This window comes from Abramis brama (genome assembly GCF_963993115.1).
Source record: "Abramis brama genome assembly, chromosome: 10".
Taxonomy (NCBI): Eukaryota; Metazoa; Chordata; class Actinopteri; order Cypriniformes; family Leuciscidae; genus Abramis; species Abramis brama.
Genome location: NC_139972.1, coordinates 8,179,715 through 8,196,144, shown reverse-complemented (window position 1 = coordinate 8,196,144; position 16,430 = coordinate 8,179,715). Strand labels below are relative to the sequence as shown.

Here is a 16,430-nt window from a genome sequence, read left to right as displayed (position 1 = left end):
AAATATATGATTAAAAAAAAGACATTGTGTTTATTAATACTGTGGTATTTCATTTTACAGCCATGAAGTCCTCAACAGGTTTAGATCAAATCTGATGAAGAAGTTTGAGTGTCTGTATGAGGGAACAGCACAGCAGGGAAACCCAACACTCCTGAATGAGATCTACACAGAGCTCTACATCACAGAGAGTGAGAGTGGAGAGATCAGTAATGAACATGAGGTGAGACAGATTGAGACACAATCCAGGAGAGCAGCAACAGAGGACACACCAATCAAATGCAATGACATCTTTAGACTTTTACCTGGACAAGACAAACCCATCAGAACTGTGCTGACAAAGGGAGTCGCTGGCATTGGAAAAACAGTCTCTGTGCAGAAGTTCATCCTGGACTGGGCTGAAGAGAAAGAGAATCAGGACGTCCAGCTCATATTTCCACTTCCTTTCAGAGAGATCAATCTGATGAAGGACAAAACACTCAGTCTTTCAGATCTTCTTCATGTCTTTTTCCCTGAAACTAAAGAAATGGAAATATCCAAAGACAAATATAAAGTGTTGTTCATCTTTGATGGTCTGGATGAGTGTCGTCTTCCCTTAAATTTTCACCGGAATGAGACTCTACGGGATCAGACCAAAGAGACCTCAGTGGACGTGCTGCTGACGAACCTCATTGTGGGGAATCTGCTTCCCTCTGCTCTCATCTGGATCACCTTCAGACCAGCAGCAGCCGATCTCGTCCCCTCTGATTGTGTCCATCGAGTGACAGAGGTACGAGGCTTCAATGATCCACAGAAGGAGGAATACTTCAGGAAGAGAGTCAGTGATCAGAGTCTGGCCAATACAATCATCACACACCTGAAGTCATCAAGGAGCCTCTACATCATGTGTCACATCCCAGTGTTCTGCTGGATCTCAGCCGCTGTTCTGGAGAAGATGTTGAGCGAAGCAGAGACTGGAGAGATTCCCAAGACTCTCACTCAGATGTACACACACTTCCTGATCCTTCAGACCAACATCAAACATGAGAAGGACTATGGGAAGAACGTGACTGATGAAGACATGATCCTCAAACTGGGGAAACTGGCTTTTCAGCAGCTTGTGAAAGGCAATGTGATCTTCTATGAGGAAGACCTGAGAGAGTGTGGCATTGATATGACAGAAGCATCAGTTTACTCAGGATTGTGCACTCAGATCTTCAGAGAGGAGTTTGGCTGGTTTCAGGGGAAAGTCTTCTGCTTTGTTCATCTTAGTGTTCAGGAACATCTAGCGGCTCTATATGTGCATCTCAACTATACAATCAACAACACCAATGTGTTTGTCCAAATCACCAAACGAAGTTTGTTGTCTAAAGTTAAGGACTGGTTTCAGCTCATGTCTAAACACGTTTCATTATCTGAGCTGCATCAGAGAGCTGTGAATGAGGCTCTGCGGAGTAAAAATGGACATCTGGATCTTTTCCTGCAGTTTCTTCTGGGTCTGTCAGTGGAGTCTCATCAAATTCTCCTACAAATACTAATGAAACAGACAAGTAGATCTGACAGCAATGAGGAAACAGTTGAGTACATTAAGAAGAAGATCAGGATCGTTGACTCTCCAGAGAAATCCATCAATCTGTTCCACTGTCTGAATGAACTGGGTGATCGTTCACTAGTGGAGGAAATACAACAGTATCTGAAATCTGGAAGAATAAAGAAAGTCAAACTCTCTTCATCTCAGTGGTCAGCTGTAGTCTTTGTGTTGTTAACATCAGAGAAGAGGCTGGACAAGTTTGATATGAATGATTTTGTTGGAAGAGACAATAAAACTGAAATACTAAAGGCTCTTCAGAAGCTTCTTCCTGTGATTAAAGAATCCAGATCAGTTCAGTAAGTATCAGTCAGAACAATCAGTTCACTGTTAAAACATCAGGAAAATAAAAGTTAATAAATCTTCAGTGCTGCAGATGTTGTCTAGAGTTCAGTGGTCAGTATTTGATGTGTTTCTTAAACCGTGACAAAGTAAAATTCCTTTAGGCATTACAAACAAAGTCCAAAAATGTGTGTATGAATAAATAATTTAGGATTACTAGTTGAATGTTCTTGCACATAAAGTAGAAATTTAAATATTTTAAGTAAATGATAAAGAAATTAAGATCAAGCAAACCACTGGAGAAACAGCTCATTTATCAAGTAGCTCAAATCTCCTAAAAAACATTTGATGCATGGTTTACACAGCAGAGTCATACATCTAAATTTTACTATTAGAAGGACAATTAAACATTTACTTGATGTTTAGCTTAAAGTTGACTAAAACGTCACATTTAAATTTTACTGTGAGATCACTGAGTATGTGAAATTAGTGATGGTTCTCTAGTAAAGTTCAGATTTAATGTGTAGCAACGACTCTTGCATAACAAGAATAGCAATGTACAATGAGACATTTAAGATTATTAACAAGCCATTACTTTTACAAATATTTGGAATGGAATTTCAAAAATATATTGATATGAATATTTTTCTATTTATCTATTAATCTGTTGTGCGTATCTATTTTGACAGGCCGTTCTGCAGCGTGTAATTGGCCATCGGTCCTCTCAGCAGCAAGAAAAACAACTTTTATTCAATGGATTATGTATAGCCTCGAAAGAGCTCTCCCTTTACAATCATTATAAAGCTGTCACTCAGTTCACAATCTCAAAAAGTTCCATTATAAACAAAGTTGTCTACACTGCATAAAGAAAATCTGTCATTTTGTTAGTGAGAGGATTCACGAGCGTGAGGAACTCGGCACTGAACAAAAAAGAGATCAGCAAACTTGTCTGTGATTGGCTACATTTCTTACCGCTGCAAAAACACATTGTAAATGGAAACATTTGACTATGAACCTTGGATAAGAATTTTACGTTGTTAAATTATATTAGAATTGACATTTGTTGGAAAGCAAATTGATAGTGTTTAAAATATTCTATTTGATTTTCATCTCTCTACAGGTTGAGTAATTGTGGCGTCACAGATGAAGGTTGTGCTGCTCTGACTTCAGCTCTGAGATCGAACCCTGAACACCTGAGAGAACTGGATCTGTCTGGGATTAAAATAGGAAAATCAGTGAATCTGCTCTCTGATGTACTACAGAATCCTCACTGTAAACTGGAGATACTGGGGTAAGATCATATTTGACTCTCACACATGAATCACAATGTAAAGAATATTTGAAGTGTTCAGCCTCTTTCTGCTGCTGTGAGTTCAGATTATTGAGCTGTAAATGATTGAACACATGAGCTGATCCTCAATAACATGAAACTGCAGGACTGAGAGTCACACTGAAATACACACTTTCACACACAATCAACATTTCAGTCTCTTGACTTTAAACAGACTCGAGCTCAACACAGTCAGAACTGAGAAATGAAGAACATGCTGGACTCATTCTTACTGTTAATTATGTTCATCTTTCTGCATTGACACTTTCTAAAGGATTGTGTGTTTTCATTTCACACACACACACACACACACACGTTAATTGACACTCCATGCATATTACATAGTACAGATCTAGTAAGTAACAGTAAAACTAACCTATGTAGTGAATACTGTCATTTACTAAAGCAGACCGAACACAAGACTGAATTTGAATATAGTGCAAATAAGAGATTATTTTTCCTGATTGAATGATACTTTAGGATGTTTTATGATCATGTTTTGTGACATTTTAAATCTCAATCTAATGATCCATCAAACATATTAATTTGTGCTTTAAATTTGAACTTTCTCTTTAATAATGGATTCACTGCTAAACTGATCTGATCTGAACTGAGAGTGAAGTGTGTGTCATTGTTCTCTACAGGTTGAGGAGTTGTGATCTCACAGATGAAGGTTTTGCTGCTCTGACTTCAGCTCTGAGATCAAACCCTGAACACCTGAGAGAACTAAATCTGTCTGGGAATAAAATTGGAAAATCAGTGAATCTGCTGTCTGATGTACTACAGAATCCTCACTGTAAACTGGAGAAATTAGAGTAAGATCATATTTGACTCTCACACATGAATCACAATGTAAAGTATATTTGAAGTGTTAAGCCTCTTTCTGCTGCTGTGAGTTCAGATTATTCAGCTGTAAATGACACATGAGCTGATCCTCAATAACATGAAACTGCAGGACTGAGAGTCACACTGAAATACACACTTTCACACACAATCAACATTTCAGTCTCTTGACTTTAAACAGACTCAACACAATCAGAACCGAGAAATGAAGAACATGCTGGTTCCCTTTCGAAAGGGAACTCACACTGCATCAAAGCGTTAGGGAAACGCCTCAGCGTGACTGATGACTGAAATACTGTATAACCACGACAATCGTATTGGCCGGCATCAGCCATGACGTCATGCTCTAGCACCTAGAGAACATGTCATCCTCTTTTTCATCTTCAGGGACTGTTTCACTGAGTAAAATGAAACTATGGCAAACAAGCACTTTAGGAAGTGTACAGACCCGTGTGAGAGGTTTCTCACAGCTCGTGACACAACATTTGCGTGCTTTGTCTGGGTGAAGAGCACACGTGCTCTGTTCTCGAGGGGTCAGAGTGCGTGTACTGTGAGCATTTCTCATTGAGAACGGTCCGTTCTCAGAGGGAGCTCGCCGATGAGTTTGAGAGAGGAATGAAGCTCTCAAACTCATCGGAGGGTGACGTGAACGTGCTGTTGGGCGGGGATGCACTCTCTGAAGCATCCTCTGGTCCAACAGCCAATGCTCTATTGGCTTCGAGCCTGGATGAGCAGGATGGGGTTGAAGCAGGTGAAGATACTGAAATTGAGTTGGTGGAGGTGATGGAGCACACCACCGCCAGGCTTGAGTTGCCATGGCAGCCCGTCAGAGGGGAAGCTGCTTGCAGAAGGCTTGATGAGTGCTTTCTCTCTGGCCACACCCCACCATCAGCGGTGAGCCTTCCATTCCTTCCCGACCTCCATGCAGGGGTCGTGAAGGCATGGAAGAACCTGTACTCTTCTCGCATTCACTGCTTCCAACATTCCAACTATTCGAATGTGGAGGGAATGCAAGAGCACAGGTATGTGTCGATAACTCCCATTGAGGAGACATTTGCAAGCTATCTCTCACAAGGGGAGACATCGGCACTAAGAGCTCCAACCCTGCCATCCAGACCACTTCAGACCACATCTCGTCTAAATGGCAGGGCATACGCGGCGGCAGGTCAGGCTGGTGCTGCGCTGCACACAATGGCTGTGTTGCAGGCGTACCAGGCTGACCTGCTGAGGGACCTGGACCAGGGTCAGGGTTTTATGCGGTGGCTGAGTTGCGCCGCACCACAGTCCTGGCTCTCCAGGCCACCAAACAGATGGCTGCCACGATCGGATGATCGTTGGCGGCCATGGCCACGGAGAGGCATCTGTGGGTGAACTTGGCAGGCATCGGGGAGAAAGAAAAGACTTTTCTCCTCGATGCCCCGGTTTTGCCCTCTGAACTTTTCGGGACCACCGTTGAGGCGGTGGTCGGAAGTTTCAGAGAGGCGAAGGCGCGCTCAGCAGCATATAGATATTGTATAACATGCCGGTCCAGGGCCACACCCAGACAGCCTGGGGGTCCTGGCCCATCTCATTCCGAGGATTGTAGACAGGGCCAGCAGGACTCAGTCGCCACTCGTTCCCCTCCTCCTGGCAGGAGTAGGTCAAGGAGGCGACACGAGTCCAGAAGGAAGAAGCAGGGTGTCAGGGAAGTAGCTCAGGCCAGACGTGAGCGTCCTGACACAAGCAGAGAGAGGTAATCGCCTCCTTCCCTGTGCACACCCTCCTTTTCCTCTTTCCCCCTTCGTCCATAACATCAGGCCCAATGAGCTGGACCGATAATGATAATCTATTCTGACGGTCTACCTCAGCCCTTTGTTGTGTGACCAACCAAAGACCAACCAATCATACTGAGAACATCCCCTGTAGCCCCACAGTGCTGTTAGCAGAGTAGTTGGCACTAGGTGCCTCCTCCAGTTAAACGAACGTAGACAGGCTGTTCCCCCCCAAAAAAGAAAAAAGATGAGTTGAATATGTTTTTATGTTTATGTTTTATTTACTGGGTTTTTTTTTTTTTTTTTTGAAATATATTTATTAATTTTTAAACATTACAAAACAAAATTTACATCAAACAAAAGAACGAGAAAAAAAAAGGTAAAAAATAAATAAAAATAAATCAATCAAATAAAATGAATAAAAAATAATATGGCTTACCACAGTAAATCAGTTTAAGAAATAAATGAAATGGAGAGTGGTATAATCATACAAACAATATATCTTACATATTTTTTGCACCAATGTGCCACACATTTAAACCTCATTAAACAAACCCTCTAATAAGAATGGAGGATATATCTAAGCCCATATATATCAGAAATGGGTCCCACCTTCTATAAAAGAGGACATCTTTATTATAAGACGCACAGGTTAGATAATCTAATGAAACATATTCCAATATAACCCTGTGCCATAGTGACCTAGAAGGGGCCTTATCAACTAACCAGTTCAAAAGAATACATTTTCTTGCACAGAATGTTAGGAACTTGCAAAGTGTCTTTTTATTTTTGTCTATAGCCATGTCGTCGTATATTCCAAGTAACATGTGTTTTGGACCGTAGCCAATATTGACAGATAAGATAGCATTAAGTTCTTGTTCAACCATAACCCAAAACTTCTGAATCTCCTTACAAGACCAGAAACAGTGAATAAGATCTCCTTCCTCTGTTTTACATTTCGGGCACATTGGCGAGCAGTCTTCTTTAAACTTGTGCCTCCGCGAAGGAGAAATGTGAGCTCTGTGCAAAATTTTCAACTGCATTGCTTTTACTCTGTTACATATGCTTAAGGTCCCTGCATTCTTCCATGCTTCCTCCCATTGATCGTCTGTGATTTGTATATCAAGTGTCCTTTCCCATGTCCTCTTCAATAAGTCCGTATTTGAAGATCCACAATCCTTGAGAACCGTATAAAAAGAACTTGTAGAACTGTTCATTTGTGAAAAAAGCTGTCTCTCCGCAGCTGAAATGTCTTGATTTGTGAGCAAAGTAGTGTCCTTTTCCACAAAGTCTCTCAACTGTAAATAACGAAAAAAATCCTGTCGTGGAATGCTGTACTTGGTGGTTAATTGGTCAAATGACATTAAAGTGTCCCCCTCGAATAGATCATGTAAAGTATTGAGACCTTTATGTGCCCAAACTTGGAAATTTTGGTCTACAGTCCCCGGCAGGAAGTCATAGTTATCACAAATAGGAGTAAAAGTTGAGGTAAGTTGGGATCGACCCTCCAAACGCCTGATAACTTTCCATGCCTTGACAGCATTAATTGTGATGGGGTTACTACAAGCAACTTTCAAGGACTTAAACTTTTTAAAGGGGTCATGACATGAGAAACCAAATTTGCCTTGATCTTTTGGTATATAAGAGGTCTTTGTACCATTAAAACGTCCTGCAAGTTTCATAGCTTAAGACGTCCTCCCCATTATAAACTAATCATTTATTTAATCAAGCTCTAAATACAGCTCGTTCTGGATCCATGGTATGAAGTGACATCACGGTACAAAGTGACGTAGCAGTCGTTTGCATATGACTGCCTCCAGCGTAGACAACTACGCTTCAAACGCAAGATAACTATGCCTCATTTCATCATCGCATCTGTCACGCGCTTCACATGTGTTCAGTCGACGTGCAGCGAGTGGGTCTGTTTACAAGAAGATTGCGATGTCACGCAGATGTGCTGTTCCTGGCTGTGGACAAACAACATGTTTGAATAATATACGCTGCTGAAAGATCCAGACGTCAGGGGAAGATGGATGCAGTTTATTTTTTGCGGACGTCCCAGTCACGGCAATGTTAAGCGTGTGTTCTACACATTTCAAGGATGAGTGACAGTTGAGAACAATCGCAGTTTGATGCTGGCTTTGCCAGAAAACTTTTGTACAAGATAAGCCGTGTGGACTATTCTGGGCTCAACAACGACGACGCAAACTGTAAGTAATGTAGGCCATTTAAAACTTACAACTTTTTTAAAACGTTAATTGCAGTTTAATTCATTATGAATAATCACCGTGTTTTTACTTAGTTTAGCCTACTTATTGTTTTATGACCGTCATGTTCATGCCCCGTAGGCTATTAAAAGATGTAGGCTGTCAAACTGACAAAATAGTTTCACACTTTCTATGTGGAGGGGTTAATGCATTCTTAGTTGTGTTGATGGTTCATTTCCTATGATTCTGACTCAAACATCATTGCAATCGCCTCGCACGCATCACCCGTTACTATGGTAACGGTAAACACAGCTCCGCAAAATTCGCACGTTTTGAAAAGGGGGCGTTAACAATTGATGCATAGGCACTGACGTTAGCCAATCATAACAGTAGGCGTTAACTAGGGATGTCCCGATCAGGTTTTTTTGCCCTCGAGTCAGAGTCCGAGTCATTTGATTTTAAGTATCTGCCGATACCGAGTCCCGATCCGATACTTCTATAATGCAAAAAAAAAAGAATAAAGAAGAGCGAAAAAAACAGATCCAGGATGTTCCTTATTTTTTATTTAATTCACCTTATTTTAACATTCAACAACTCTGTTAACAAACAGAGCACTTCTGTGAGGTAGCTTGAACAATCAAGTAATAAATAAATTCTTCACTTTTGGACTTTAGTGCAACAGTAAATATTAAAAAAAGTCTAATATATAAACAAATAGCACCTCAACTTAAAATATCCGGTAGGCATGTAAACAAATAAAAAATAAAAGTGCCACAGTGTTTGCAAAGCCAGTAATGTGCTTTTAGGAACTGCACTCCTAACTCTTACGCCGGTTTCACACTGCACTGTTAGCAGAGCGTGCAGCGCGTATTTTTTTCGCCGCCCATGTTAACAGATTAGAGCATTCACACCGCACGCAGAGGCGGCGCGCAGTGCGTAGCAGAGCAGAGCAGCGCAGCAGTGCCGTGATCGTTTCGGCGCCGAGTCTATTTTTGCTGCGCCGCTTTTGCTGAATTAAAGTGACAATACATTGATCATGGCCAAAATACACCGCAGTTTTATCCAAAAAGTGCATTGATGATATCTATTGTGTTTTAAACAGTCAATCAAATGACCAACAGCAATTTAAAAAGAAAACAAATGTCCAAAAACAAACTTGTTGCCATAACAATAAAAACAAAGATGAACCAAAAGTTATATAAATGAAATTATTAATAAAATAAGCTTCTTGACAAGTCTTTTCTCTTAAATGTATTTGAAAACGAAAAAAAGCAATGCCAACTTATCCATTATAGACTCTGTCTGTCCACAACCCGCGGTTCAGCCGCGCGTGACAAACGCTGCCAGTGTGAAAGCAAAACGCACGTGTCCTGCTCCTGCTCACCATATGCACTGCTCCTGCGCTGCTTAATAACGCGTGCAGTGTGAAACCGCCGTAACTCTGTGTCACCGCATAATAGAGGTGTTAAAAAATAATGAGAATATAAATACATATATATCCGAGTCCTGATCGGGAGGTAACGTCCGATTCCGATCGAGTCTGAAAACACGCGATCGGGCCCGATTTCCGATCACGTGATCGGATCGGGACATCCCTAGCGTTAACACTGAACTCTTAAAGGGAAACACCCCCAAAACAGACTGTTTGAATCAGAGCATGAGAAACAGGGTGGGAAAAGGTCATAAATCACTCAATTTTAAACGTTTTTTTGTCCAAAAAACTATAGTAATACTATAATTGCACCTAAGGGAACATAATAAAAGAAAAGAAAAAAACATGTCATGACCCCTTTAAGAAAAAGCAGATTTATTAAAGGAAGTTTACTGAGTGAACTTTCAATATCAAACCACACTGTTCTGGATCCTCTATGTACCCAGTCAGAAATATAGCGCAAGTGAACACTTAGCTGATATCTCCGTATATCTGGAAGGTCAAGACCTCCCACCGAAGATGGAAGCATTAAAGTTGAAAGTTTTATACGTGCTCTTTTTTTTAGCCCATATAAAGGAACTAAACCAACCATTCAATTTCTTAATAGTTTTGTGGGTAAAGTTTATTGGAATCATTTGAATGGGGTAAAGTAATCTTGTAAGAATATTCATCTTCAAGAGGGAGATCCGTCCCAACCAAGAAACGGGAAGAACATTCCACCTTTCTAAGTCTAGCCGAATACGTTCAAAAAGTGGAGGAAAGTTTACTCTATACATCTGTTCAAAGGAGGGGGTAACATTAATGCCCAAATATATTAAACCCTCGGGGGCCCATCTAAATGGGAATGATGATAAAGTTTGGGGTATTAGTTTTAAGCTGCCTATAGGCATTGCCATTGACTTATCATAATTAATTTTATATCCTGAAAGAGTGCCGAATTTGTCAATTGTGTCTAAAAGAGCTGGAGTAGAGGTATCAGGATTCACCATGAATATCAAAATATCATCGCCATATAGGGCAATCTTATGTTGATTGTTTGCTATTGTTAACCCACAAATTTCATTATTTGTTCTTATTGCTTCTGCCAATGGTTCAATCATCAAAGCAAATAAAAGAGGAGATAGAGGGCAGCCTTGTCTCGTCCCTCTTCCAACCTTGAATGTAGAGGAGCGGCATCCATTAGTCAGCACGGCACTAAGAGGTTCATTATACAATAACTTGATCCACCTAATGAAGCGCTCACCAAGACCAAATTTATGTAACGTATGAAATAAGTAGGGCCATTCGATGCGATCGAATGCCTTCTCCGCATCTAGTGAAATCACAAGACCATCTACTGACTGCTGCCTAGCAAACTGTATCACATTCAACAGGCGACGCATGTTATTGACAGAGTTGCGTCCTACAATAAAACCTGTTTGGTCATCCTTTATTAGAGTGGGGAGAAGGCATTCTAACCGTGTTGCTAATATTTTCTTCAGATCTACATTAAGCAGTGAAATAGGTCGGTATGACGAACAGTCCTCCGCTTGTTTACCTTTTTTCAAAATTAAGGATATATTCGCTTGGATCGTGGCAAATGGCCTTTCACGAACGAGTCATTGAGCATATTTAGTAAGGGGTCAACTAATAAATCTCTAAATTCTTTATAAAATTCAGTACTAAGCCCATCTGGGCCAGGTGCTTTCCCAGATTGCAAACTCTTTATGGCTTCTAGAACTTCCCTTTTAGATATAGGAGTATTAAGGGAAGAGGCCTGATCTTCTGATAAACTGGGTAGGTTGAGGGTGGAGAAGAAATGCTCTGTGGATTGTGTTGTATCCCCTTCTAATTCTGACCTACTAAATTCTCAAACCATTCTTTAAATGTATTATTAATAGATAAGCTGTTTATTTACTGGGTTATTCGGCCTCTGTCCCCCTCATGGATAGGATGGGTTTCCCTTATGGTGTGGTGAGTTTGTTACAGGGCCTGTCACTTCTTGTTCACTGAGTTTGGTAGCCCAGATCTGAAGTCAGCTAGTATTGCAGTAGTGATAAGCACAGGTAGAAGATTCCCTCCCTGTGGGTTCAGAGGTGTGGTTAGGCTTTCTTCTCACTCCAGAGAGTTATCTGCTGAGGCCTCCGCTCTCTAGAGCTCGACAGAATGTCTATAAATCTTAATGGGGTTTCTTTTTTCTAACATAGTTGTTTCTCACAAGTAGGAAAACTATTTTAAGACCACTTGGGTGCGAGTATGGCAGGCCTCCTCTTCTTAGAGTCTTTTTCTTAAGGCCCCTGCTCCCCATAGCCCTGTGAGGCAGTATATGTCTCTAAATTCGAGACAGTGGTAAAATCACCCCTCTTAGGATGACGTAGTACTCCCCTAGTTAGCAAGGGTATTTCGTTAGAGTGCTCCATCTCTCAGATAGCCGCCGAGTAAGCCTAGTACTCCCCTGGTTCCTCTGGGTCATTATGCAGAGGACTTCACCTCTGGTTGAGTTGTAGCAGGCCCTCACAAAGCTTGGACCTCTATACTCCCAGTAGGCAGGTGTGTTAGGGTGACATGCTCCCAGTGTTAGCCTCTCTTATACGGCCAGGCCGCCCCAAATGCAGACTCCGGTACTCCCCTTAAGTTTAGGGTCGTCATGCGGAGTACGTCTCCAGCGGCCATATTTCTGGAAATGCACATAAGGATGTCGTAGGCTTCCTCTCATTCTTAGAGTTGTCAAGTTGAGGCCTCCACCCTCCAGAGTTCCGAGCAGATAGATCTGGTCTCTGCATCGAGAAGAGGCCTCTCTCTTAATTCAGAGAGTTATATTGTAGGCCCTTCGCTCCCTCAGTTCTGTGTTATGCATAGCTAGAGCTTGGCTGATTCTTAAAGGGTATGGTAGGCCTCCTCTCCCTTAGGAGAGTCATTCTGCTGAGGCCTCCATGTTTACAGCTTGTTAGCTACATGTGTCAGGCCTCCTCTCCTACGAGAGTCATCCTGCTGAGGCCTCCATATATACAGCTTGTTAGCTACATTTGTCAGGCCTCTTCTCCTTCGAGAGTCATCCTGCTGAGGTCTCCATATATGTGGCTTGGTAGAGCGTGGAAAGGGTTCATCCTCATGTCTTGAGTAGTTATTAGACCCATCGTTCCCTGAGCTCTGGGTTGATGTTCTGAGAAACTTGATGCCGGTGTAAGTCTGGCAGGCCCCTCTTCCTAATAGAGTTATCCTGCTGAGGCCTCCAGGCAAGACTAGCTGTATTCTAGCATGTGTCAGGCCTCCTCTCCTTCGAGAGTCATCCTGCTGAGGCCTCCATGCTTTTCATACAGAAAAGGGCCCTCTCGATAACAGAAAGTTGGTTTTAGGCCCTTTGTCTGAGCTCTGCACTATGAACTTTTCACATTTTGAGATAAAGTTCTGAAAGAGCCACATTGGTGTAAGTGGGCAGGCCTCCTCTGCTCTTGAGTCATCCTGCTGAGGCCTCCGCTTCCCATAGCACTACTAAGCAGGTTGTTGGCTTCAGCATTAAGCACCCATTGGCCCTTACCAATCATGGCCTCCTAATAATCCCCTTACATTGAATTGGCTCTATCACTCTCTCTCTCCTCTCTCCACCTATAGCTGGTGTGCAGTGAGCGCACTGGCGCCGTTGTTCTGTGGCTGCCGTCGCATCATCCAAGTGGATGCTGCACACTGGTGGTGGTTGAGGAGAGATCCCCTGATATGATTGTAAAGCGCTTTGGGTGTACAGTAGTACATATGATAGCGCTATATAAATGCCTCATTCTATTCTGTTCTATTCTATAGCCTCCCTGGTATGGGGGTTGACTCTGTCCCCCCGAAAGTAGTCTCTGGGCCATACTCCCTTAAAGGAACCCCCCTCTGAAAGTCGGGCTGTGGTACCCATGCCCTTGAGCTGGCAAGCCCTTTGTGTGGTTCACAGTTCCCTAAGCGAGGGGGTAACTCCGCTCAGAGTCAACCCCCATTAACTTTGAGTTAATGTGTTTGTGCTTGTAGCAGCCATAGTTGCTAAAGCATCCCCTCAGCGTGGCAGCGTGGGTAGATCGTTCCCCCAGCACTTTGACGCAGTGCGAGTTACCTTTCGAAAGGGAATGTCTCAGGTTACGACTTTAACCTATGTTCCCTGAGAACAGTGAACGAGACACTGCGTCTCGTTGCCATGCCTCCGGTCTGCTTGTACAGTCCCTTCAGACGAAGAAATGGATGACATGTTCTCTAGACGCCCTTTTATACTTCCTGGTCGTGCTAGAGCATGACGTCATGGCTGACGCCGGCCAATACGATTTTCATGGTTATACAGTGTTTCAGTCATCAGTCATGCTGAGGCGTTCCCCTAGCGCTTTGACGCACTGTCCCGTTCCCTGTTCTCAGGGAACATAGGTTACAGTCGTAACCTGAGACGATTCATTTGTACTGTCAATTATGTTCATCTTTCTGCATTGACACTTTCTAATTTTTGTAAAATTAAAACACACACACACACACACACACACACAGACACACTAACTGACACTCCATACATACAGATACAGTAAGTTACCGTAAAACTAGCCTGTTGTGAATAGTGTCATTTATTAAAGCAGATTTTGCACAAGACTGAATTTTAATATGGTGCAAATAAGAGATTATTTTTCCTGATTGAATGATACTTTAGATGTTTTATGATCATGTTTTGTGACATTTTAGATCTCAATCTTATTATCCATCAAACATATTAATTTGTGCTTTAAGTTTGAACTTTCTCTTTAATAATGGATTCACTGCTAAACTGATCTGATCTGAACTGAGAGAGTGAAGTGTGTGTCATTGTTTCTACAGGTTGAATTATTGTGATCTCACAGATGAAGGTTTTGCTGCTCTGACTTCAGCTCTGAGATCAAACCCTAAACACCTGAGAGAACTGAGTCTGTCATGGAGTAAAATAGGAAAATCAGTGAATCTGCTGTCTGATGTACTACAGAATCCTCACTGTAAACTGGAGATACTGAGGTAAGATCATATTTGACTCTCACACATGAATCACAATGTAAAGTATATTTGAAGTGTTCAGCCTCTTTCTGCTGCTGTGAGTTCAGATTATTGAGCTGTAAATGATTGAACACATGAGTTGATCCTCAACATGAAACTGCAGGACTGAGAGTCACACTGAAATACACACTTTCACACACAATCAACATTTCAGTCTCTTGACTTTAAACAGACTCGAGCTCAACACAGTCAGAACTGAGAAATGAAGAACATGCTGGATTCATTCTTACTGTTAATTATGTTCATCTTTCTGCATTGACACTTTCTAAAGGATTGTTTTTAATTTTGTGAAATTAAAACACACACACACACACACACACACACACACACACACACACACACACTAATTGACACTCCATGCATATTACATAGTACAGATCTAAGTAACAGTAAAACTAACCTGCTGTGAATAGTGAACACAAGACTGAATTTTAATATAGTGCAAATAAGAGATTATTTTTCCTGATTGAATGATACTTTAGATGTTTTATGATCATGTTTTGTCACATTTTAGATCTCAGTCTAATGATCCACCAAACATATTAATTTGTGCTTTAAGTTTGAACTTTCTCTTTAATAATGGATTCACTGCTAAACTGATCTGATCTGAACTGAGAGTGAAGTGTGTGTCATTGTTCTCTACAGGTTGGGTAATTGTGATCTCACAGATGAAGGTTTTGCTGCTCTGACTTCAGCTCTGAGATCAAACCCTGAACACCTGAGAGAACTGAATCTGGCATGGAATAAAATAGGAAAATTAGTGAATCTGCTGTCTGATGTACTACAGAATCCTCACTGTAAACTGGAGAAACTGTGGTAAGATCATATGACTCGCACACATGAATCACAATGTAAAGTATATTTGAAGTGTTCAGCCTCTTTCTGCTGCTGTGAGTTAGGGCTGCTCGATTATGACAAAAATCATAATTGTCGATTATTCCCTTGAAATTGTAATTGCGATTATTCATTATGATTATCACAATTTACATTGGACATCTATCTATCTATCTATCTATCTATCTATCTATCTATCTATCTATCTATCTATCTATCTATCTATCTCTCTCTCTCTCTCTCTCTCTCTCTATATATATATATATATATATATATATATATATATATATTATATATATATATATATATAATATATATATATATATATATATATATATATATAATATATATATATATATATATAAAAGATTAAAATATTGATCTTAATAGGTCAACATAAACCTTTTCATAAAATTATTTATTAAATTGTTTTTTATTAGTGACACATGGGGAGAAGATATATTCCAAAACTTACTGAAAATACAGTATGAGAATTAACTGCACAATTACTAGAAATGTTTTCCTTGGATATTATACATTTTCCACAATATCCATTAGTCAAAAGTCTTGTGGACACATATTAAGTATGTGTTTTATGGCCTTATTACAGAAACTTTCATTTTTATTTTTTTCAACAACCATGCATAAACATTATTCTTTCAAAAATACAAACATGTTGCTCACATATTATGGTAGCCCTGTTTGTACTAAATAGAGTGTAATGACACCTTTGCCATTAATATGTTTATAAGCAACTGAAAAAAGCACAAATGTCAGGGCATGTCAAAACATCTCAAGGACACCAAAAACACCTTACACCCCAGAGGGTTAAACCTCTCTGTTGCGTCCGCTGGCAGGATGTGCACTTAATAGGCTGTGACGTCCTCTCCAGCTGCTGAAGCCTCTGTTCTAAGTCATGCAGGCGATCTTGTCTGAATTGGATCTAGGCAGAGGGATGGGCCTGGCAATAGTAGTGATCTGCACAGTATGAACACAGGGTTGAGGAACAGGGGAAGATGTACTCTGTGGATGGCGACTGGAACGATCACTCACTGCAAGTAGGCTCAACTGTGCTTCAAGGGCCTCATTCGTCTCCTCCAGTTTCTTTATCTGCTCATAGGAATGACGTCACACCTCCTCAATCTCTTTCTGCAACTGCTGGAACTCT

At 41.1% G+C, this 16,430-nt stretch overlaps 2 protein-coding genes across 2 annotated transcripts in view; one reads left to right on the top strand and one right to left on the bottom strand.

The window, feature by feature from the left end:
* LOC311090821 (NACHT, LRR and PYD domains-containing protein 3-like) overlaps positions 1–16,430 on the bottom strand; it is a 430,276-nt gene that overhangs the window by 134,225 nt on the left and 279,621 nt on the right. The window lies entirely within an intron of this gene.
* LOC311090817 (NACHT, LRR and PYD domains-containing protein 3-like) overlaps positions 1–16,430 on the top strand; it is a gene marked incomplete at its 5' end in the record, with an annotated part of 78,610 nt that overhangs the window by 2,698 nt on the left and 59,482 nt on the right. Inside the window, 5 exons of the mRNA XM_084126364.1 lie at positions 61–1,863; positions 2,967–3,137; positions 3,821–3,991; positions 14,219–14,389; positions 15,074–15,244. Of these exons, the coding sequence (XP_083982490.1) occupies positions 61–1,863; positions 2,967–3,137; positions 3,821–3,991; positions 14,219–14,389; positions 15,074–15,244 (2,487 nt within the window). The remainder of the gene's footprint in view (positions 1–60; positions 1,864–2,966; positions 3,138–3,820; positions 3,992–14,218; positions 14,390–15,073; positions 15,245–16,430) is intronic.